Below are 23,034 nucleotides of genomic sequence, written 5' to 3'. Positions count from 1 at the left end.
AATGATTGTAAACACAACAAAGGGTTTTGGCTGTGCAGAGGAATATGAGAATCAAGCCTGAAACTAACAATTGCGATTATTACTGATTCCTCTGTCGATAATTTCTTTTTAAAAAATGAATCCCGTTGTGTATGTAAAGTTCAGAAAGCCCAAAGTTTTGTCTTCATGTGTCTTGTACTGTCAGACCAACAGGATGTTCACTTTACAATGAGAAAATTTTTTTTGAAAAAAGCAAAAAACTTCCTTCAGCTGGAACAAGTAAATATTTGACATTTTTGGATCATTAAATGACTCTACTCATACTGTATGCTTTCCATTCTTAAAGGCCACCAACACAAGTCCCACAAGAACTCATCAGTTCAGCTCTAATCAAAATTTGTATTTACACTGAGGTCTAACACATGCTGGAAGTTTGCTCTGGGTGGTGGTGGTGGTGGTGGTGGTGGTGGGGGGGGGGGGGGATTGGGAAAGCAGTTGCTCCGATGCACAAGCTATGAAATCAGTAGCACTTTGATGAGTAAGTCACCTCCTTCAGGGCACGCTTCAACAGTGGAGAATAAATGTCTTTTTATCTGCGTTATTACGAGTGCGCTTTTTTCCATGTAGCACACACGTCGCAGGCTGTGTGTCAGACTGTGGCAGGAGAGTGGGTAACGCAGTGAGCTGTTCAGGAGATGACAGACTGCCTGCCCATGCTGGCGCTAATGTGTCATGAGGTGGAACCGACTGATGTGAAGCTGTTATGACAGTCGAGTTGACGTTCTCCCTCGTCTTGGTTCCTGGAATAATTAGATTGATTATTTAACACAGCACAGATGGAAGCAAGTCAAAAAGCTGCGCACGATAAGATTGTATTTCAAAGAATATCCCCTCTGTGTTTCATTATTAGATAACCTGAACAAACATAGAACAGTACAATAAAGCTATTGTACCAGTTATGTATCTTTTGTTGACAATGTCATAGAGGGGCTAATTAAAATATAGCTTCAGCTTTGAGGTCATTGTTCGTGGTGCTGATTCTGATATTATGGCACCATCATGAATGTAAATAAGAAGGGCAAAAAAATAGAAACACCTCAATATACTATAGCCCAGTGTTTAACAAGGTGTTTAACAATGACCTCAGTACTACAAATGTTACGACTGGGCTGCTGCAGTGGACTGCGTTAGATTGTAAAGCTGTACATGTTAAAGTAAAAATGAAATGGAGTCGAGTGCACAATGGGCTCTGCTAAAGAACCTGGAGATTTATCTTATGTTCCTGAATGAAATGATATGTGCACACTCAGCGAGCGCTAAGTCTCATTTTGATTAATTAAAAGTCGTCCGTTTTTTTGTTGTTGTTAATCTTGAACATCCTGGAAGTGTGATTGAAGTTTCTGGCTAGGATCAAACCATGAATGTCAGTAGAGCTGCAACTATTAGAGGATTAGTGGGCTATTTTGATTATCGGTTGATCGTTTAATTCTTTTTTGAAAGCTCATATTATCTAATTTTGGCTTCTTAAATGTGAATATTGTTTGTTTTTTTGTTTTTGTTTTTTTTAGTCTTCCATGATAATAAGTTCTTCATATTTTGTTTTTTGACTGTTGATCGTGAGAAAACAATAACTTTTAGGCTGCACTGGTTGACATTTTTCCCCATTTTATGACATTTTATAGACCAACCAGCTGATAGATTAATTGAGAAAATAATCAGCAGACTAATTGATAATGAGCATAGTTGTTGGTTTTTGCACTAAATTTCATGTCTACATGGAGCTTGTGGACCTTAAGGAACGCCACAGGATGCAATGTACTGATGTACATCAGTTACACAGTTTATGGTTATTCAAAGAGGGTTTTCAACCATATAATTGTTAACTGGAGCTGTGAACGTACAGAGTTTTGTTGTGCAGTTCAAGCACTGTCGATGTAGATTTTAATATTTCGTCTCTGCGGTGTCCCAGTTTACTTTGGCCTGAATCCCAGTTCAGTCCGATGGCTGCTGCTGTCCACTGTGTGGAGTGAAAAAGGACAGCCTCGCTGCCTCTTAAAACTCCTTGTGTACACTTTTTAAAACCAGTTGCTGAAGCTCTAAACTTAGAGATGATTCAACAGCTGCATGGCCTGTTTCTCACCGCAGATACGAGATCTTCACAGATGGATGTTGGCTGTTCATGTGAGATGAAAGTTTTAAAGTGAGGTGCCAAGTTCGAAAGTCTGGCTGTGGCTTTGTACTTTCTACCAATTTATTTAGCAATAATCCACAATCAGTCAACTAAATTCAAGTCATTTATCAAGCACAAATACCAAACATTGGGCTTTTTAGGCTCTCTTTGCTTGTTTTTTCTGTTTCATATTGTTGTAAATTGAATATGTTTCAGTTGTGAACTGTTGGTGGCCTTTAAGAATGTAAAGATTTTTCCTAATTATAAAACATTTTTGACCATCTGCTGATGAATTCAGAATGAAAACTGTCTTTAGAAAGAAATGTTTGTCTGCCGTGTTGTTGTACAACGATACGATGAAGCCTAAATCATAGTCCCTAATGCTTTATCATCATTTAAAGAGCAGCTCTAGTTTTCAGCCGTGTCTCTATCCACTTGTATGTTCTCCAGAGCCAATGAATGCTTTCCACTGTTCGGCTCCGTCTGAGTGAGTAAGTTGTGTCCCTGGACAGAGTTCAGGTTATTAAGGATATTTGAAAGACAAAAGGCTTTTAGTAAGTAATAGTTGACATGCCCTGGGAGCCCTGAGGGTTTGTGCGACTCATGTGTTTTCATGTCTGGCTCGATTCATCAGCATCACAAACAGACACATGTCCAGATCTGCAGTAGATGTGGAGTCATGATCTCGACATTGAGGTCACAGGGAGAGGCTGCTCCCGCCGAGCACACTCGGATATCGTCCGTCTTCACTTGAACCCCTTCTCCTCTGCTCATACAAATTGTCTCTCTGGATTGCTCTCTTTCTCTCTCTCTCTCTCTCTCTCTCTCTCTCTCTCTCTCTCTCTCTCTCTCTCTCTCTGTCTTTCTCTCTCTCACACACACACACACACACACATATAGTCAGCTCTCACAATCAGTCCCTCTCATGCACACAGTAAATGCCGCAGGAATGTGTGATGTGGACTCGATGTGGCCCAGGCTAGTCCTGCACCATTCAGCTGCTAATCCCCCCGGTTTAGGATTTGCTTTGACAGTCCGGTGTGCCAGGGACCGTACTCCAAACTCACCCGTAAGAATCTCTCACCGACTTGTCATGCTTTCCCAGGGGGAGGAATGTAAAGCAATGTGCTCGAATGAGCTGAGTCATAATTAACGTCTGAGTGTTGATTGGTCCGTTTCATTGTTCGCCCAGTCAGATTCCTGGTGAATGACTTTTTCACTCTTGATGTGGGGTTGTGAAACATGACCGCGGCTTGATGAGGTGGATTCTTTTCAACGAGAGGCAGTTTACAGTAAAGATTTCAGTCAGTGACATGTCAAGGCCTTCAAAAACATTGCAGCTTCCAGATAGTGAGTGTTTCCTCCTGTGACTCAAACAAACTGTGTCTCTTCTTGTCATTGTATGGTTGGGTTACACAACCACAGCTACAATATGCGTGACTTTTTGTTTTTTTTTTTATTAATTTTTTTTTTCATGTTCGTCATCTTCAGGCCTCCCCTTCCTGAGAGCTCCATGGAGAAGATGAAGCGGTTCAAGCGGCGTCTCTCTCAGACGCTACGAGGCAGCCACACCATCGACGAGTCGCTGTCAGAGCTGGCCGAGCAGATGACCATCGAGGAGAACGGCCTGAAGGACAGCGGTGAGTTTTATTAGCAGTTTGTGCCAAGAGGTAGTCTTCATCTCTGTACATTTCCATTGCACTTGTTTTCTGATGAAATCCTAATAATAATAATGACGACATAGCACAGAATTCCCCTGGATGATTTAGTCATCCTAGAGGTAGTTTCCGTCAGAAATATTTTTCCGGTTTCTTTGCATCAATTTACTTTGACAAATCAGTCAAAATATCACAATACTCATGAGTCTGAGATTATCTCACTTTAGAGGAGTGAGGCCGGTCAGGGCTGCAACTTTAGAGCGCTTGGTCGCCAGTAAACCCTTTTCTGACATGCAATCTGTAACACTGTAGACCCTATTTCTCTGTTGAAGTAGCGGTCTAACCTCAGGACCTACATCTTTCCTTAGTCATTAAGTTGTGACCCAAATTTTAGTGCCACTCAAATTTATTTCACAAAAAAACCCAACAACAGTGCAGTAATACACAATGTCGTCATGCACTATCAAAAATATGTAATAAACAAAAAAACAGTGCAACTAGAGCAGACCTATGTGTTTCAGACATGTTTAAACGGCTGGTGCTCATCACGTTTCTTAATAAATCCAAATTGACTTCATGATATAAAAAGTCAGATTTATCTAATGCTAACCTTGTTCACAATGGGTCATCACATCAGCTCAAATTACAACCAACTACTGATGTGACGATTTTGGTTTTGACTGTCATGACAATGCTGGCAGCAAACGGTCCCTGCACGTGCGCTGTGTCATGGGAAACAAATTTTCTTTCAAAATAAAAGTACAGCAAGTTTGTCTATTTATTCCTCTGAACTTTATTTTTCACGCACACATCCGTAACCCTCTAAAAACCGTCAAGCAAATACATTTCTGGGTTTCTTCAAACATGACAGGAGTATTATGGGTAAAACCATATCGCATGATGTTTTTGGTACCTGGAGCTTTATGACAGGCTGCAGCATGTATGGGATTTTAAAACTTATTCTGCAATTTATTAAAAAAAAAAAAAAAAAATTCTCATCCCCATATAAATAAGGGCCACTTGAATCTTACCATTAGAATTAACAACCAAGATAGCAGACACGATGACTTTGAGGAAAAAGTGACTCGACGCTTTAGTTTAGTTTATATGAGAGCGAGGACTCGGGTTCACGTGTCCAAAAGGACGAGGATAACCCAGGAAGGTATATTCGGTATTCAAACAGCTGACTACCTCACAGAATTTTCCGCACATTTACGTAATGAAGTGCATGTCTGAAATGGGATTTGGCGGCTGGATTTTAATGGACTTAATTTGTTTCGCACTTTAAGTCCAAATCCACATTAAACTGTTGAATGTTTTATTGGGATTCTACGAAGTGTAATCTTCAGCTTCAGCTTGCTATTAGCAACAAGTTTTTGGACTTATTTTATCCTTAAGTTATTTTGTACTGGAGTCTAGACTTTTTAATATATTTTTTAAATATTTTCGAACAAAGGTGTCTAGTAAAGACAACTACGTGTCCATTCAAGTCTTGAAAATACGCTCTCACTTAACTTTGATTCTTTAGAAAATAAATAAATTTGATAGAAAAAGGCTTCTTTCACTTCACAGCTCAGCGCTTTCTTATTTTTTTTTTTCTTTTCACTGTGGACGCGTTGTTTTCTGCACTGACAGATACCGTAGTTGTTTTTCATTTATCTGGATACTACTGAAGGTTGTGGCCTTCAAGGCATCAAATAAAAGCAGAGAGGCACAGCACCTTATCTCTGCTGATATTCACAAAATCTGCAGGGAGCGAGGGAGGGAGCATGTCTCGGTGTGCTACCACATCGTTGCCGTGGTGCTCAGGGTCTGGAAACATTCTGGAGTTTCCATGACATTACCACGGCGACTTGGATGACTTGGTGAAACCAGCTAGGCATTTCCCCCCCACCCCACTCACCCCACTCACCCCTCTTTTTATTTTGCATCACTCTGCTCCTCTTCTTCTCTTTTGGCCACAGGGACTGACCCCCTTTTCCCCCTTTCCCCAATCCATCAGATCGTCCAAGTTCCCCCCGGAGCCCCACTGCTGTCTGAGAACTAACTAGGCTTTGTAAAGAACTTTTGTATAGTGATTAACACCAAGTTTGGCCAAAGTGTTCTGTTCTTGGTGAGCGGGGACACAGAATCATTGTATGTGTTTGTGTGTGTTTGTGTTTGTTTGTTTGTGTGTGTGTGTGTGTGTGCGTGTGCGTGTGCGTGTGCGTGTGTGTGTGTGTGTGAGCTGGCTTGCATGAGGGGATTTAAGCAGGCCTGTGTAACAGTAGGTAGGGTAGAGAGGAGACAGAATGGAATAGCCAGATGAGATTTGATCTAAACTCTGTGATTGGGGAAAGCATCGTGGTCCTGATCTGATTATGTAACACTCATAACTCAGGCCAGCGGCAGCAGCAGCAGCAGCTGCCCAGAGATAACGGAGAGGTGACATAAGGACCTGGATATTACATGTCTGTGTATTTGTCTATTTTTATTTGGAAATCTAGGAAATTCTTCCTATTCATCTGTGAATGTTGGTGTGTGCAACGAAAATACAACAAAACAACAGGAATTAATAGCATGGGTTGTGATACAGGACATACCAAATGTTACAACGTTTTGACGTCTGTGTTGGCAAAACTGCTGCGCAGTGAAATCTGTTTTTATAGTTCAACAAGACCCGACCACCCACAGTGCTCTGATTCAGCCTGGAAAAGGCAGCCTGCATCTTGTAAGCTTAATTTTGGCAAAATAATTTAAGTTAGTAAAATCCACTGAGGATCAGTTGATACTGGAAGCTGGAAACCCAACAGTTCAGTTGATTATTGGGTGGTGTTAATGATAATATACAAATTCAAAATGACAACTGTTTACCTGCTTGTTACTTTGTGCATCCCTACATAAATAAAATGTTCTTGAATGTGTTTTTGTTTACCAAAATAGTGGGTCCTCCTGCATAGCACATGTTAAGGAACGGTCCTTCTCATGCTACGTCTACATTATTATTTCTTCATTTTTTTAATATGGCGTTTTTAGCCAAATTAAAAAAAAAAAAAAAATTAATAAAAAAATCTCTTCAACGGGGCTGAAAATTAATATTAAATGACCATTAATGTACACTGGCCATGCCACACAGTTCACTTGATCCAGTTGAAATACATTTCCATTTTTTAAGATTGATTGACGATTCAATCCTCTCTCAAACTTATGTCACCCAGAGGAGCCAGAAAAAACAGATAGAATGGTCAAAGTTGTCCTATTGACATTGAAGATGTATTGATTAATTCAAGCTGCGTTTTCATCCATTACGGTTTGCTCAGTTAAAATGACTGTTTTAAATGTTAATACAAACTCAACACTTCCTGTATCCATTTCAAATTAAAAGCCCTCTAGCATTTCAGTAGACAGAAACCTTTAATTGCTTTGTTTTACTGTGAAATATTTGCAGGGATGTGTTGTGACGGAAACTGAACAGTAACCCATTTGATGAATAATCTGAACAACCGTTGAAAATAGCAGGATTATGGTATTGATTTTACTTAATCAAAAAAATTTTAAATATACATTAACGACTACTGCAGGTGAACTTGCCTCCACAGTGGTTACACAACCTTACAAAGAAACCACAACTTAGCAGTGCGCACACTTGTGCTATGGGTGGACTGTACTTCAACAAACAGCACTGCACCCCGACACGCCACGCAAACCTGGCACTCCATGTTGGACTAATAATGTTGCTGAACATGTGAATTGTTGCAAACTACCTGTTAATGCAGACACCTGCCCGTGTCGGCAGTATTATAAAATGCAGAATTTAATTTGGAAAACAATAAGGTATACAACACATGTAAGTCATTATCCATGTTGAATTAACTACTGGTAGTCTAGCAAAAGGGTCAAATGATAGAGACACATGATAATGATAAGGACACGTCGTGACTGATGAGACCTGTTAGGAAGCAAATGTGGGTGTTTGTGTCATCATTTTCAAAAAGCTTCCATTTCTTCTAGTTAAAAAGTGCCGGAGTAGTTTGGACACTGGGAGTAAACGTAGGCGCTTTATGCATTAAAAAAAGAAAAAAACCGTATAAGTGTGGCTGTAGCATCAATCAAGCCCACAGTGTCCAACCCACTCGGTGTCTGGTTTGTTTGCTTGTTTGTGTGTGTGGAGGCTTGATCATGTGAACGGCTGTCGCAAACCAGATGGTGACAAACAGCAGTGGACTGTAAAACCCTGACACAAAGACTCATAAACATAAAACCATCTTTCTGCTTTGTCAGAGACACAAACTAATATGTGTAATCTTTTTCTGTGATGGGCTTATCTGCTCCATAACTGCTGCTGTCCTGTCCTCATGCTCACTGCCATTGTCGCACGTGTCCAACAGCGTCCGTCTGTCGGAGCTCTGACTGCAGCCTCTCTGGGGCTGCGTTTTTCTCCCCACTGTCACAGTTGGTGTTTCACGAAGTGCTACTCGATACACAATACATCTTTCACCTTTGTCAGCTCCATTCGTGCTTTTGGACAAACTCTCCTCTGTCTGCCAGTTGTAGGTCCTCGTCTCAAGCCAAGCTCCACAACTTTGACTACAAGGCATTTATGAACATGGTGGGCCCTCTCACTTCTTAACTTTTGATATTGTCTATTTCCAGTATCGGGGTCACGCTGGTTCCGAGAACAGACAAAACAAAGTCTCCCAGCTCTGTTTACAGTCAGTTAATCCTAGATTCAGTGGGAGGCGGTGAGAATGGGATTTTTCGAGAAAAATCAAAGCACATCAGGATCAGATTGCATCAGATCACGTCAGTTTATTTTTTTTTGATAGGGAGGATGAACACTGTTTCCTAAAAAGTTGTTAGATTTAGAGGGCAGAATCTGCTGTATTCGACCTTCAGTGTCCTTCCTTTGTCCTCTCTCCTTTTGTCCTGGATGTTTTCTCTGTTCTCAGCTATTTCTTTTACAGCTGTGAGAAAGAAAAATACAATTCTGTGATAAATGCATTCACAAAACTTTCTCACCTGCATCTGTTTTACTATGTTACCAAGTCAAAGCTTCCAACATTTATAATGCATTCAAAGTTATACATTAAGAGATTATAAATTAAAACCAATGTTTTATGTAACAGATTATTTCATGCAGTCAGATGATAGTCTGTGGGCCAGTAACGTATATGTCGATGCATCAGATAGCTTGTTCACCAGCAAATGTTCCTCGTGCTCACCACCCCCCAAATCCTCATGAAAATTACATTTTGCTTGGACTTTTAGTTTTTATTCCTGGAAAATGCAATTTACTAATATTTCCTTCATCATTTCAGATGATGTTTTAAGGTGATTGGTTCTCATACATCAAAAAACAACACAAACGTTCAGTCTTGAAATAGAGAATATGTGGATTAGGTCAAATAGCCTTACATACAACGGCATTTTTACAATTTGTAGAAAAATAATCCGTCATGTAACCTCTGTAGTTCTAGCATTTTATGACATACTGAATATTAACAGAAATATGCATTTCCACCACCACCCAGTGAGAGTATTAATCAAATATGTGTATACTGTAATCCATAAGCTCTTTTTCAGTCCACCCGTCAGAATCTAAGCTGATACTGACTGTATTATCTCGCATATCAGACATGATGTTAGCCAAGGCCAAGTTTATTTGTAGAGCACATTTCAACAACAAGGCAATTCAAAGTGCTTCACATAAAGCCATTATTAGCATCAAAACAAAAAGGATATTTAAAAACAATTAAGAATTAGTCATTAGTCCGTGTTTCCATTACCCATATGCTCAGCTGACCACACAGCACTGCGCAGCCAAGACTCATCTTTATAATACCGTTTGTCTTCTCCTGCAGAGCCCATTGTGAGGAACGGCCGTCCTCCGTCGGCCCACAGCGTCCACTCTTTTCTCCACCAGTACACGGGCTCTTTTAAGAAGCCGCCGCTGCGACGGCCTCAGAGCGTCATCGGAGGAGGCCTGGGCTCTCTCATGGTCATGCCTCGCAACGGCAGTCGCCTCGGTGAGTCACACAAACACTGTCCATCCGTGGTGGTATTTAACGATGTCTTTTTTTCTGGCTTCAAAAAAATAAAATGTGTGCCCGAGATTTTTTTTATGACAATAAATAGAATCTGTTTAGGAGATGCTACAGTGGCTAGATTTTACTCCAGATGTTTTTTTTAAATTCAAAAGGGAAAGTTGTAGATTTGTCTGTTTAATAGTTCAAATAAATGCCCACATTTATGTCCTCAAAACAACACGTAAAATCCTCGTCTTACACATTTTCAACAGAGTCAGCTGAGCCTGCTCACACAATGACACATTATGTGTGAAAACATGTGCTCGAACGCACGACTGCTAGAGGCCCGTGTTTGCAAAGACGCACATTAATATCAGTTAAATCCTTCTCTAGTGTTTCTCTCAACCCTACAATACCCTTTTGTTGAGAAATATAATGAAAAATAATGACTCCGGACACTTGTATTCACAGCCCAGAAACGCTGTTTATATTCACAACATTCCCCAATATGAACAGAATGCCTGAAAGAATTGGAATTGTGCTTTATATGTATAAAACCTGGGTTTGTTCAGGCGTGGTAAAATTACGCCTGAATGTAAAATTACATTGTGATGTATGGCTTTGTCTCATAAGACCCTGTGGCACTGAAATAAATTAAATCCATCAGTCAAACATATTATGCCTTATTTACTTGTATATCCTGAGCCTAATCCCGCCCAGGAGCCTGATTCAGAGAATCTCCTGAAAGTGTCTTAAGAGAGTGTTTTTCTTCCCATTTGAAGTCTGCTGGTGTCGTCCTGCCGTACCTCCACCTGCTCCACCTCAGACCCTCATCCTCTTTCTGCCTCTCTACACTTTTCTTTCTCCTCTCCAGATATCGTCCACGAGAACCTGAAGATGGGCTCGGACGGGGAGAGCGACCAGGCATCGGGGACTTCCTCTGACGAGGTGCAGTCGCCTACGGGTGTTTGTCTGAGGAACCGAGGGAACAGACGCATCTCTGCGGAGGTGAGATTTGTCTCCGTGTGTCTCCTTGTTTTTACTTTTTGAATTTGTTGTGGGATGTGAGTCACTTCCCATTAACATCTATTCCTCCAGGGTCGCGCCTGGCTTAGTGTTTCAACCTCCACATTGTCAGCGAAGTTCTGTTTTGATGAAGTCATTGAAGAGCAAAAAGCAGTCTGAGCGTTTGATAATGAACTTTCCTGCAAGAGGTGACATTTAAGAATGTGCTGTTCTACACTGTAACTCAGCGTGGGTGTATTCTCTTGGTGTGTCATGACTACACACACACACACACACACACACACACACACACACACACACACACACACACACACACACACACACACACACACACACACACACACACACACACACACACACACACACACACACACACAGAGAGACTGTCAGGGGCTGCCAGATTTTGACATTCCTCTGGTGGTTACATAATGTCAACACATTATGGAAAGACTTCTCGCTGTGATTGATATTTTTTGTTGTTGTCTAAAATGGACTTCATTCTACCACAAACATTTTCTGAATCCACAGTGTGTGAATATGCACATATCAAATATGGTAAAGCTTTGTCATCACAAATGAGTACTATAAAGTACACATAAAGTAGTATATTACTAAGCAAACAAATCTTACACAACATTGTTAAACTACATTGACCTGCATATAAGACAACGTTTATCCTGGAAATCAGGTTTGAAAAAGTAGATTATCTTTAATTGGATGACTAGAAAATTCAGAGTTGGTGGCATCATATATTGTTGTTGTTTCTGAGAGCGCACCAGTGTCTCATGGTCTTCTACCGGGAGCGTTGCATTTAGAGTTAGTCAACCCAAAAAGAGATTCATCAGCTGCAGGATTTTGTGTGCCGGGTTTTACCTTCAGAGATAAAATACCTTCAGGATGACTAAAAACATCTTTTAATCGGGGTTGTCCTATCTTCAGGCTGATACAGCCCACAGCTGTGCTTCACCTCTCCGATGGCAGACTTTGCCAAACCGAACCATTTTCATTTCACTAAACTAGTATGACCAGTTTTCTTCAGCCTTATCTCATTATCTTCCACTGCTGCTGCCATGACTACTGTGTATTGGGCTCATGGAAGTATGAATTTGACCAGCAAAGCTCATATTGTGCAGTTGTTTTACTGTTTGAATCCAGGGGAGAAATACCATTGCTTTGGCTTCAAGTAACAAACAAAGTGTGCTCCGTGGGGTTTTCTTAAATTTTGCAGATTTATGATTGATTTATATCATCAATAGTAATTAAAGGGGAATCTGATTGACACAGTGACTTTAGTGTTTTATGCTTCTGTCATTTGTTTAGTGTTAATGTAGAACAAATTCAAATCGTAAGTCATAAGGAATGTAAAAACACTGTATATCTTAACAGACAACAGTCAAACTCTTAACATTTGACCATAGTTTTTGACATGATGCCTGGAGTATATATGTGGATTTTAATCCATGTTTGAGACGGTGTATTTATCTCTCTCCCTCTCTTGACAACACAGCCTATAATTAGCTTTAATCCATTTTAACTGCTGCTAATGGGATTTAAGGGATATGCACCTGACAGTTTAACCGACTGTCACAGTGAAAGTGCACCAGAAAGTCACAGCAACCAATCCCCCCTTTTCACGCTTACATTGTTAAATGACCTCATTATCAAACATACAAATATAATAATATAATGTACACAAAACATGTGGTAGCGAAATAGGCTTGTATTTTAATTATTAATAATTGTTCATTTAATTGTTAATAATTGTTTTTAATTAAGTTGTTGTTTTTCACGAGTCCTGTATTGAGTCTTAAATAATGTCCTTTCATTTGCTCTCTGCTTATATGTGTAGTATTGGGTTTGAGTAAACTCACCAATGTAAAGTTTTTTTTTTTTACATTGGTTTTTTTTTTTTATAAAAGAATCTGAGACAATTCAGTTTCAGACATAATCAAGTTAAAAAAAAAAAAAAAAGCGTGTAGGACAGATGCTTGTGTGGTACGATATGTGTGGCTGATGTTGCCATCTTGCCAGTGAACCACGTTTTTTCACGCTACCTGCTGGGTAATCATGGGAGGAAAAGGTCTTGTGATTGAAGCGCGCGCACACACACACACACACACACACACACACACACACACACACACACACACACACACACACACACACACACACACACACACACACACACACACACACACACACACACACACACTTCCCTCCTCGCTCGCTTTGACTGCAGGGCCACCGGGGATTTACGAGCAGATAGCAGCACAGACAAGCCAAGCATGCAAGGCTGCATGAGCAGGAAATAAAACCCGTGAAGTGTAGTTAAGCAGAATACTTCATTTGGGACTACTCACACAGAGACAGCATGACGCATCACCTCTTGTGTCACTTCCTGTGACTGTTTCACAACCAGAAAAGGTTTATTTGGACAGAAGCGCACACACACAGTTAAACTAACAATCTTTCTCTCAGCCCAACAAACACTGTTCATTGTTTGTATGAGCAGCGTGATGGACTGCAGGCTTGTTGCTGATGAAGTGATCCAACAGTGAAATCACTGTGTGGCTTCACTCTCTGCCTTTGTGCTGCTGTGACACTCAGAGAAGGGACGGTAGACGAAGAAAAAGCAGGAGGAAGCGTGAGAACATCCCTCCGTCTGGTCAGGTAGTGGATTGTCCTTCTCTCACTGCAGAGGAAGCAGCGCTGTTTTGGGATTACATCACAGGGATTACTGTAATACGGTCCAGATGGGCAGATTAGGACGGCTTGATTGGACAACTGGAGGCGGGAGGAGGAGGGGGGGGAGGTCAAAGGTCAGGTGATGGATGGCATCACTTGCTCTGAGGACACACCACCAATCCTGGCCCAGCACACAGAAAGCACAGAGCAGCAGAGCTTGTTTTGACGTTTTTCAAAGCTACAGACACATCGTTGCAGCCTGTGACCAAACTGAGCATCTGTTATTTATACAACCGCAACTACAGATTTAGTTTTCACTGTTGAATAATCTGCCATCAATCCTTCAGCCCATGAAATTTTGGAAATAATGGAAATTGTTGTTCAGCCCAATTTCCCAAATGTTGATGTCTTCAGATTCCTTGTTTTGTCTTACAAACACACCAAAACTAAAAGACCTTCAGTTTTCCAGCATAGAGGGCAAACAAGCCAGCTGATACGGACAGAAAATTAACATAAAGTATTATGTATTATGTATTTAATACATTAAAGTATTTTGAAAATGTATTGTTTGGCTTCTCCAGAGGGAGAATTTGCTATTTTTTTTGTCTTAAGTGACTGAACGGAATTTATTTTTATTTTTTTAACTGTTAGTTCGACATTACGTAATTTGAATATATTGACTTCGCCTCAGGAATATCAGAATTTACATTTTATAGATAGAGTAAAATTGATTGTTAGTTGTAGCCCCAAATTGATTATTTAAAAAGTTGTGGATGAATTTTCTGTCAGTCAGCTAATTAAGTAACAACATTTTCTAACTCTAAAGCAGTTTGTACAAAGAAATTGAATATTACAGGACTTCCTGCAGTCCAGACCTGTCACCCACTGAAAATATTTGGCCCATCATGACACAAAAATGACGACAAAGTGCCTGATAAAAGATTTTAGCTGCTGGACAGTTAGACCCTGAACTGTCCAGCAGCTAAAACCCTTTATCAGGCAAGAATGGGACACCAAATAATTTGTTGCAAAATTCAAAGGGAGCATATATTTTTCATAAAACAATACAAAAAAAAAATAGTTTTAACATTTCATAAGTCTTTGTTAAATTTTCAAATAAATATGGCTTTACATTTTTTTTTAAATCATTGCATTCTGTTTTTATTTATATTTACATTAAATTTGTTTTTACATACAAGCACAGCATCCCAACTCTTTGGGAGGGTTGTATAAAAGTACATTATATTGATCTGTACACAAATTAATTTGCTAGAAGTGAATGTTTTTTATTTTGAGGTCTTTGACAAAATCAATTAAAATGTTTCAAACATGAGTTCAGAACAGCAAATCTCCACATCAGCAAAATCTGTACTTTCATTCTGCATCTATCAACTCTTTGAAGCTGGAATGGAAGCATGACTTCCTGTAAGCTCACCGCATGTTGAAATACAACGACTGTAAACAACTGTGGAGGCAAAAAGCTGATTCACTCTCCTGGTTTGACCAACAGGCTGAAGGTCGGTCGACCCGTGCTGAAGGTCGGTCGACCCGTGCTGAAGGTTGGTCGCCTTCAGTTACAGATTTATCAGTTTCAGAGTGAGCTTGTGTTGAAATGTGAAAAGTTCAGAGCTGCGTTTTGCTGTATGTTGGTGAGAGGGAGGGGTGCTACTAAGTGTTCAGTGTTACCTCACAGGGTGTGGAAGTAGATTTAAAGCAGCTAGAGAGAGAGAGAGAGAGGCCAGATTAACAGAAATAGAGGAAATGCATGATGGGACGTATCCAGACGCATTGTGAGTGTGTGTTTGATTTTATATAACAAGTCATTAGGATCATGCTTTAGTACTTTGTTGCTCCGGGAAAGACTTTACCCTGAACTCTTAAAGCGCTCCACAGACCGCCTTTATCATAAGACTAACACACAAGACTGTATAGATGCATGCTGCAGCACTTATACACACACTACATACACACTACCCCTCTCTGCAGACCAGTGAGGCCTAAAGCAAACCGGTTCTTAGATTCTGCTTGTTTACTTTGGGTTTCTGCCATGTTGTTGTTAATCACTTATTTATTCAGAGCTCACACTGTTTGCTAAGGGTTTATTTATTTTTTTCACCATTTTGAGTTGTTTAAAAAAAAAAAAAGTTGTCTCTTGTCTTTGTCTATTTCTGTGTGTGTGTGTGTGTGTGTGTGTGTGTGTGTGTGTGTGTGTGTGTGTGTGTGTGTGTGTGTGTGTGTGTGTGTGCGCGCGTGTGCACGTGTGTGTAGGACTTGAACAAACGTCTGTCTCTGCCGGCCGACATCCGGATTCCTGACGGTTACCTGGAGAAGCTGCAGCTGAGCAGCCCACCGTTCGACCAGCCGCTGAGCCGACGCTCCCGCAGAGCATCACTGGTGAGAGAGGGACAAAGAGACGTGTTAGAGAAGTAATAAGACAGAAGGTGATGATAGAACAGAGAAGGGGAATTAAAAATGGAACTCACCTTTCCGTTTTCTTCCCGCCGTCAGCAAGCATGCATCCTCCTCAAGTGCTCTTGAGTAATACTCTGAAGTCTAGAGGCTGAACTGCTTCATCTTTATATTAAGGAGGGGAAAACAAATAGTTCATATCATCATTAGTTGTATGATTGTCTTTAGATTAATAGGATTTAAGATCTTTGTAGTACCTTTACTTAAGGAGAGGCAGCAACTCCACAAATGACATGTACGATTCTGAAAGTAAGACGAACCTTCAGTCATTCATTTGACTCAACTGGTAGTAGAGCTGAAACAAATCAAAAAAAAATCATCATCGTTTAAGTCATTTTCAAAGCAACCGTTTTCTCGTTTCAACCTCTCAGTTTTGAGGTCTCGCTGCTTTTCTTTGTCTTATTTGACTGGAAACGAAACATTTTAGATGACCTCGGGTTTTAGGAAACAGTGACGAGCTTGTTTCAATTATTTCTGACACTTTAGAGGCCAAGTGAGATTTCACTATGAAAAATGTAGCCTAATAATTGGAGTGAACTGCCATTTCATTTCATTATCGCATTATCGAATCGCTTAAAATGAATCCCATGCGGGATGGGTTTGAGAGGCTATTTAGAAAGATTATAATTCATGGATTTTGTGTTAGTGGTAAGTTAACATTGTAAGTGGGCCATTTAAAATAATGTAATACTGTTATAAAGATGTGCAGCTCGTTGATTTTGTACATCACCCACAGTTTTTAGTACACGCGGAATTATTAACAGGAGAGCTGAAGTATGTCAGTTTAAACTGTATGGAAGAGTCTCTGACTGCAGACAAACACATGTATTGTTTCATATCATATCATATATCATATCATATCATATCATATCATATCCCCTATCAACCAACCCTCGTCGTACAGGGTATGAAATTTTGAAGATAAAACTAAATACCTACAGCTGTAAAACGAATGTGGTAGAATACAAACAACAATATTCCCCTGGGAAATGTTGTGGAGATAAAATCTCAGACCATACTTATGCAAATGTCCGGCCCCTCCTGCCCACGCCTGAGAGCGAGGAGTACTGATTTGAGAGTCAGCGGTAGACGAGGATCCGGCTGGGTGAGAGAAACAGAAGCAGAGCGGCTGCACAGCGATAAAGATAGCTGTGCGAGTTATGTTTTGCTTAAATGCTGCAAGGAACAGAAGTGAGAGAGCGAGAGCTCACGTCTTCACCTCAGACCGTCTGATCTCACCCTCTCAGCCTGTTGTCATGTGTTTACATTGCACCGCAGCATTCACTTTGTCAGCAGCCTCAATAATTGGCTTGTGGTTGTGCTTTGAATGTGCATCTGTTCAAAGCAGAGCGGGGTGGTAAATAGCGCTCGGCCTCACCTTAGTCCCCTTCATTTGCATACACTCTACCCTGCAGAGTTGTTTATAAAGCGCTGAGGGTTTTTCTTTTCCTAAATTTTGTTTGACACCCAGACCTCTCGGCTCACCTGCCACTGGTCTTCTTCATCCTAAACAGAGGTTAAGGTTAAAGTCTGGTGGAGCTACCTTCACTTTTTTCTGCAGCAAAACCTACTGAACACTCAATGAAATTGAAGACTTTTTTTTAACAGCAGCCTCACTACCGTTGCCTTTCAGTAATGAGCACTGCATCTAGTTATCAAGTCTTTTTTGAAATCTGCAGCACATTATGCTGCAAGCAATTATCCTTTTTTTTTTTTTTATCAGTTAATCTGATTATTTTCACAATTAATCAAGCGATTGTTTGTCTCTCTAAAATATCAGAAAACTAGAATGTGATATAATTTCCCACTGCCCAATGTGATGATTTATGTTTCTTGTTTTATTCAATTAGCAGTCTAAACCCAAAAATCTTGTTTCCTATCATCAAATCTATACGTTAGAGAATCTGAAAGTAGCTCCTTCTTTAGGTTTTGACTAGAAATATAGAATTTCCTAATGTGTATTTAACATGCTTTATGAATAAAGTTGGCTTTTTTTTGGCTTGCCCATAAAACACATTGTAAAAGCGGTCCTTTGTCACAAGAGATTAGTAATGATGGTGATTCGGGTGTGCGACCTCCTTACATCCCCCGCTCAGATGCTGCGAGGCAGTCATAAGGATTTGGCGTGGTGTCTGTAAACTTGTCACTGTTAATAAAGGCGCCGCCCTCATTAATGCTGTTTGTCCTTTTCTTTCCTCCAGTCAGAAATTGGATTTGGGAAGCTGGAGACCTACATCAAACTGGACAAACTGGGGGAGGTACGTGAGGCCGTTGACCTTGACTTACTTTCTCTCACTTCCCAGGTGCTAATGTTCTCATAGTGAGATATAAACACCACATGGCTCATGAAGTTTACTTGTAACTCCCTGATAACCAGACTGTGCTGCATCAGTCCAGCTTCTGAAACGTTTTCCCTTCTCCTTCCTGTTCTCCAGGGCACGTACGCTACAGTCTTCAAGGGGAGGAGTAAGCTGACAGACAACCTGGTGGCGCTGAAGGAGATCAGACTGGAGCACGAGGAAGGGGCACCGTGCACAGCGATCCGGGAAGGTACGACGGTTCATAATGACATTCAGTCACCAAGCATTTCATACATTTTTTTCCCCCTCAGCCTCAAAGAGAAATGTGTTGTTTTTACTTTGAAGTGTGAGTGTAACAAACACTGTAGGGAACATGCAGAGTGTGAAGGTGTAGTCACATTACTTTCTATCAACAGTTTAGAGTTCATCTATGTGAAACACTGACTGTACAGATGTGCACCGTCAGCCAGTAGAAACACTCTGGTGGAGATGGAGAAATTCTTTATTTTTCAAGGCTAATGTGACCTTGTAGAGAGAGTGGCGTTGGCAACCTGCTGTCTTGTTTCGTTTGGGACTTCATTAATCAGTTAAAGCTAACTCTTTGGTTAGGTCTGGGACATTGTCCTAAGACTGATGTATAAATGAGCCTCCCTTGGCTCGATCAGCGTGAACCCATCGGAGTAACAGATGAAGCAATAAACTTTATGGCGCAGATGAAATTAAATAAGTCAAGTGTCATCACATGCTCACTCTTCCCCGTCTTCCTTTTCTTGCCCTTAGTGTCTTTACTGAAGGACCTGAAACACGCCAACATCGTGACGCTGCACGACATCGTCCACACAGACAAGTCGCTCACACTGGTTTTCGAATACCTGGTGAGACCGATAAAACCTCTGACCTCACCTGCTACACGACTCGCATGTTGTTCTCCTTAGGGATGCTCAAATTAATGTATTTTACATTTATTATTATTCATGAGCCTCCGCAGAGCAGAGCTTGTGTACCAACTGTTGCAGTGTGTGTGTATGTAGCCTGGCCACTCTAACGCCCTTCATCTTGTCTAGGACAAAGACCTTAAGCAGTACATGGACGACTGCGGGAACATCCTGAGCATGCAGAATGTCAAGGTGAGCCTCCGCAGGCCAGGACACCATCATCACCTGTCAAGACTTTGTGGCTGCTGGTGTCACTGCATTAAACACTGTTAGTGTGCCCCCTGGTGGTGGAGTGGAGGCAGTAGGGGGTGGGGGGAGTGAAATATCTTAACCGTACATTTTCACAGAAATCTACTTGCATACATTTGTGGAAACATCAGTCTTTTTGGATAGGATTAAAAATGCATAAATTAGATTCAGCTCGTTGAGATGGAGTCTATACATGTTGTATATTTTCATAAGCAGCAAACTGTTATCCATTGAGTATGTAATCTAAACATTTGAGTCTCCTTTAGATACAGTTCATGATTCTGTAATCCAGCAACACCATCTGAGAGATATGGTTTTAATTAAATATAAACATCTCTCTCCCCAGATTTTTCTGTTCCAGATCCTGCGAGGCCTGGCCTACTGTCACCGACGGAAAGTTCTCCACCGAGACCTGAAGCCCCAAAATCTGCTCATCAACGACAGAGGAGAACTCAAACTGGCTGACTTTGGTAAAAGCAAAAACTCTAATTACATCAAGTATTCATCTACGATTATTTCATGAGTTCAGCTTTTTCTTTACGCATCGTTTTGTCATTTGAATAAAAAAGTGACGCTTGTTTTTATAGCTCTAAAGCTAAATTAATCCATATTTTATAATACTGTGTGATATAACTGAGCCATTTTTTAAATCCGGTGAATATTTGGCAGTTTGAAATAAAAACCCTTCATGTTTCATGAGATTCTTCCAAATGTGTGTGTTGGACCCATGTTTATTTCTCATCTGTGCTCCACAGGCCTGGCGAGGGCCAAGTCTGTGCCCACTAAAACATACTCTAACGAGGTGGTAACACTTTGGTATCGGCCTCCCGATGTGCTGCTGGGCTCCTCTGAGTACTCCACGCAGATAGACATGTGGTGAGTGGGCCTCTCTCCACACGAGTGACTACAACTGTTAGAAAACTCGAATAAGGCTCCTGGTTACTCTCTCTTTACCTCCATATGGCTAAACGCTGAAGGTGCAGGCAAATGTAATCCTCAAACAGACAGAGTTTGCGTCATGAGTTTGTAGTTTTGTTACGTGATTTTACGCCTCGAGCTACTTCAGTGATTTGTGGAAGACGCACAGATGTTTGGAGCTTCTGTCATTGAGTTTGGGGCTCTTATGAGCAGACAGGTGTCCTAATCTACAGTAAAGAAACTCTGATGTGGCACATGCTGCTGATGAAAATACACAAAGTGTTGGAGATGAAACTATGAATGGTTTTCTCAAACTTCAAAGTGTCCTGCTGCTTTATTGCGTGAATCCCTGCTTCGTAACTTGATTTATTTGGCAGATTGAAAGCAACCTGTAAACATGCAAATCTGAGAGTTTGAACCAGATGCAGACAACCTGTTGAGCCAGAGTGGTGTTAAAGCGTAACTTTATGACCTCATCCCTCCTGTCTGTCTTCCTCTCAGGGGTGTGGGCTGTATATTCTACGAGATGGCTGCCGGCAGGCCCCTGTTCCCAGGCTCCACAGTGGAGGATGAGCTGCACCTCATCTTCAGGCTGCTAGGTCAGTGCTGCCCCCTGCTGACAGGGAAGCGCCTCTTAACTACGAGCCTGTAATCGCATTAACCCTGGCATGTAGCCCCGTTGCGGCGTGAAAAGCCCCCTCCAGCTGACACGGTAAAGCCTGAGTCTAACAGAGTCAATCGAATGTCCCTCCACAGGCACTCCCACAGAAGACAGCTGGCCGGGAATATCCTCCATCGACGAATTCAAGTCCTACAAGTTCCCCAAGTACAAGGCACAGCCCCTCATTAATCATGCACCAAGGTAAGACTTTCATACGCTGACATCATTTTTATCTCCTGAATGTGGCCTGCCTGTTTTCATCAGATATTATGGATGTTAAAATGTGGTTATTTCAGACATTCATATTGCAGTTTTATACGTTTACCCCACCCCCCCTCCCCTCCCCCCTCTCTTGCTAGTCCACTAATCATTGGAGATGGGAATGAGCAAATATTTCTGACGAGACCCAGGTATAATATGTAGAGCCTTTTAGCGACCGACATTAGTATCACTGGTTTGTTCAGTGAGGAGTGTGTGCTCTTTGTCACTTCCTGTGAGGAAATCCTGTGGAATAGTTGACTCTGTTTGACCGTTTCCTTCCTTACACTCGCCAGCATCTGTGAGTCACCGCACCTTACTGACCCCCACACCTCCTGTTCTCTCTCCACTTCCCCTTCCCCCTCCTGCAGGTTGGACACTGATGGAATCGACCTGCTGATGTCATTCCTAAAAGTGAGTCTCACCATATCTGCCAGGAATTAATGTGATGTTAAAAGCAGCGTGACACATTTTGCAGCTATGTCAGGGCTGTATTTTTGGAAAGGAGTGCATCGAGGCATGCCAACACACTCGCATGCGATCGCACACTGCTGACCCCATTTTTTTTTTTTTTTTTTTGGTTTCTTGTTGTTCTTCATTAATGGCTGTAAGTTTCTGTTATTTGCCCTGAATTCCAGTACGAATCGAAGAAGAGGATCTCAGCCGATGAAGCGATGAGACAGCCGTACTTCAGGAGCCTGGGGCCACGTGTGCACACGCTGCCAGAGAGTGAGTAATGAAATGATGACGCAGTAATGCAGACTTGGCAGACTCGGCGAGGTACAACTTGAAGGATATTGCAGTGTACAGTGAGGATCGGTTACAGCCTCATAAGACACGCCGTTCCCCCCGGCGAGATGGGACTTCGGTTGCACTGACTGACTCTTGTTTCTTTGGCAGACATATCCATATTCACACTGAAGGAGGTGCAGCTACAGAGAGATCCTGGCTACCGGAACTCCTCGTACCCCGAATCAGGTGAGGAACAAAGAATCATGGGGGAGAAACGGGGGATGTGGAGGGAGAGACGTGAGGCAGGGAGGGCGCTCAAAGGGACAAGTACGTGTTTTTGTAGTTTGGCCACTTATCAACAAAGTCAGCGGCGGCGGCTGTGACACATGGAGGCAATTAAGGTTCTCCAACACAACTGCAACAATTCGTGTCAAAAATAATTCCCCTTTTTGTCACTCCCTCTGAGTAGTAACTCATAAACATACTGTATATGTTAAACATTTCTATGTAGATTTAGTTTATGTCCATCGTGAACGTCCATAGATCTGCTGACCAAAATGCTCCTTTAACTCCAGAAGTTGCCTGAGAAGTTTTGAAGTTCTCTTCGTCATAAAAGCAACCCACCGATACTTGTCTGTCCATACGTTTGTATTGTGCAAACAGGATGTGCTCATAGCTAATTTGGCATATGATATACTTTAACTTTTTATGGTCCCAATCTAGCAAACCGTGATCAAATATTGGCCAAAAATTTGGGGCTTTTACAACCCCCAAGGTACCCTGACAGAAAAAAAAAACATGTTCCCATGTTTTCCACATAGGACAGATGATCACATGTTTGCCACATGTTGCAACATATGACAGCATGGGGAAAAGTCTTTACGTGGGATTCTACCTGGGCTTCACAAATTACAGAATGAAAATGTTCCATTACCACGTTTCACGTTGGCAAAATACATGTTTCACATGTACGTGTGATCACATGAGTT

The 23,034-nt window shown here is 41.3% G+C and overlaps 1 protein-coding gene across 1 annotated transcript in view; it reads left to right on the top strand.

The window, feature by feature from the left end:
- The window catches only part of LOC138619012 (cyclin-dependent kinase 17-like), a 35,252-nt gene that overhangs the window by 8,898 nt on the left and 3,320 nt on the right, over positions 1 to 23,034 (top strand). Inside the window, exons 2-16 of the mRNA XM_069695173.1 lie at positions 3,641 to 3,789; positions 9,648 to 9,812; positions 10,687 to 10,820; positions 15,792 to 15,917; positions 18,194 to 18,250; positions 18,428 to 18,542; positions 19,073 to 19,167; positions 19,357 to 19,419; positions 19,823 to 19,946; positions 20,232 to 20,352; positions 20,896 to 20,993; positions 21,151 to 21,256; positions 21,685 to 21,727; positions 21,952 to 22,042; positions 22,214 to 22,291. Coding sequence (XP_069551274.1) covers positions 3,663 to 3,789; positions 9,648 to 9,812; positions 10,687 to 10,820; positions 15,792 to 15,917; positions 18,194 to 18,250; positions 18,428 to 18,542; positions 19,073 to 19,167; positions 19,357 to 19,419; positions 19,823 to 19,946; positions 20,232 to 20,352; positions 20,896 to 20,993; positions 21,151 to 21,256; positions 21,685 to 21,727; positions 21,952 to 22,042; positions 22,214 to 22,291 — 1,543 coding nt within the window. The 5' untranslated portion in view covers positions 3,641 to 3,662. The remainder of the gene's footprint in view (positions 1 to 3,640; positions 3,790 to 9,647; positions 9,813 to 10,686; positions 10,821 to 15,791; positions 15,918 to 18,193; positions 18,251 to 18,427; positions 18,543 to 19,072; positions 19,168 to 19,356; positions 19,420 to 19,822; positions 19,947 to 20,231; positions 20,353 to 20,895; positions 20,994 to 21,150; positions 21,257 to 21,684; positions 21,728 to 21,951; positions 22,043 to 22,213; positions 22,292 to 23,034) is intronic.

Source organism: Brachyistius frenatus, unplaced genomic scaffold (genome assembly GCF_029030835.1).
Source record: "Brachyistius frenatus isolate BFR_SWC_R1_liver_20210118 unplaced genomic scaffold, ASM2903083v1 Contig_19, whole genome shotgun sequence".
Taxonomy (NCBI): domain Eukaryota; kingdom Metazoa; phylum Chordata; class Actinopteri; family Embiotocidae; genus Brachyistius; species Brachyistius frenatus.
Note: the sequence above shows the minus strand (reverse complement) of the source record. Positions and strands in the feature narration are given on the sequence as shown.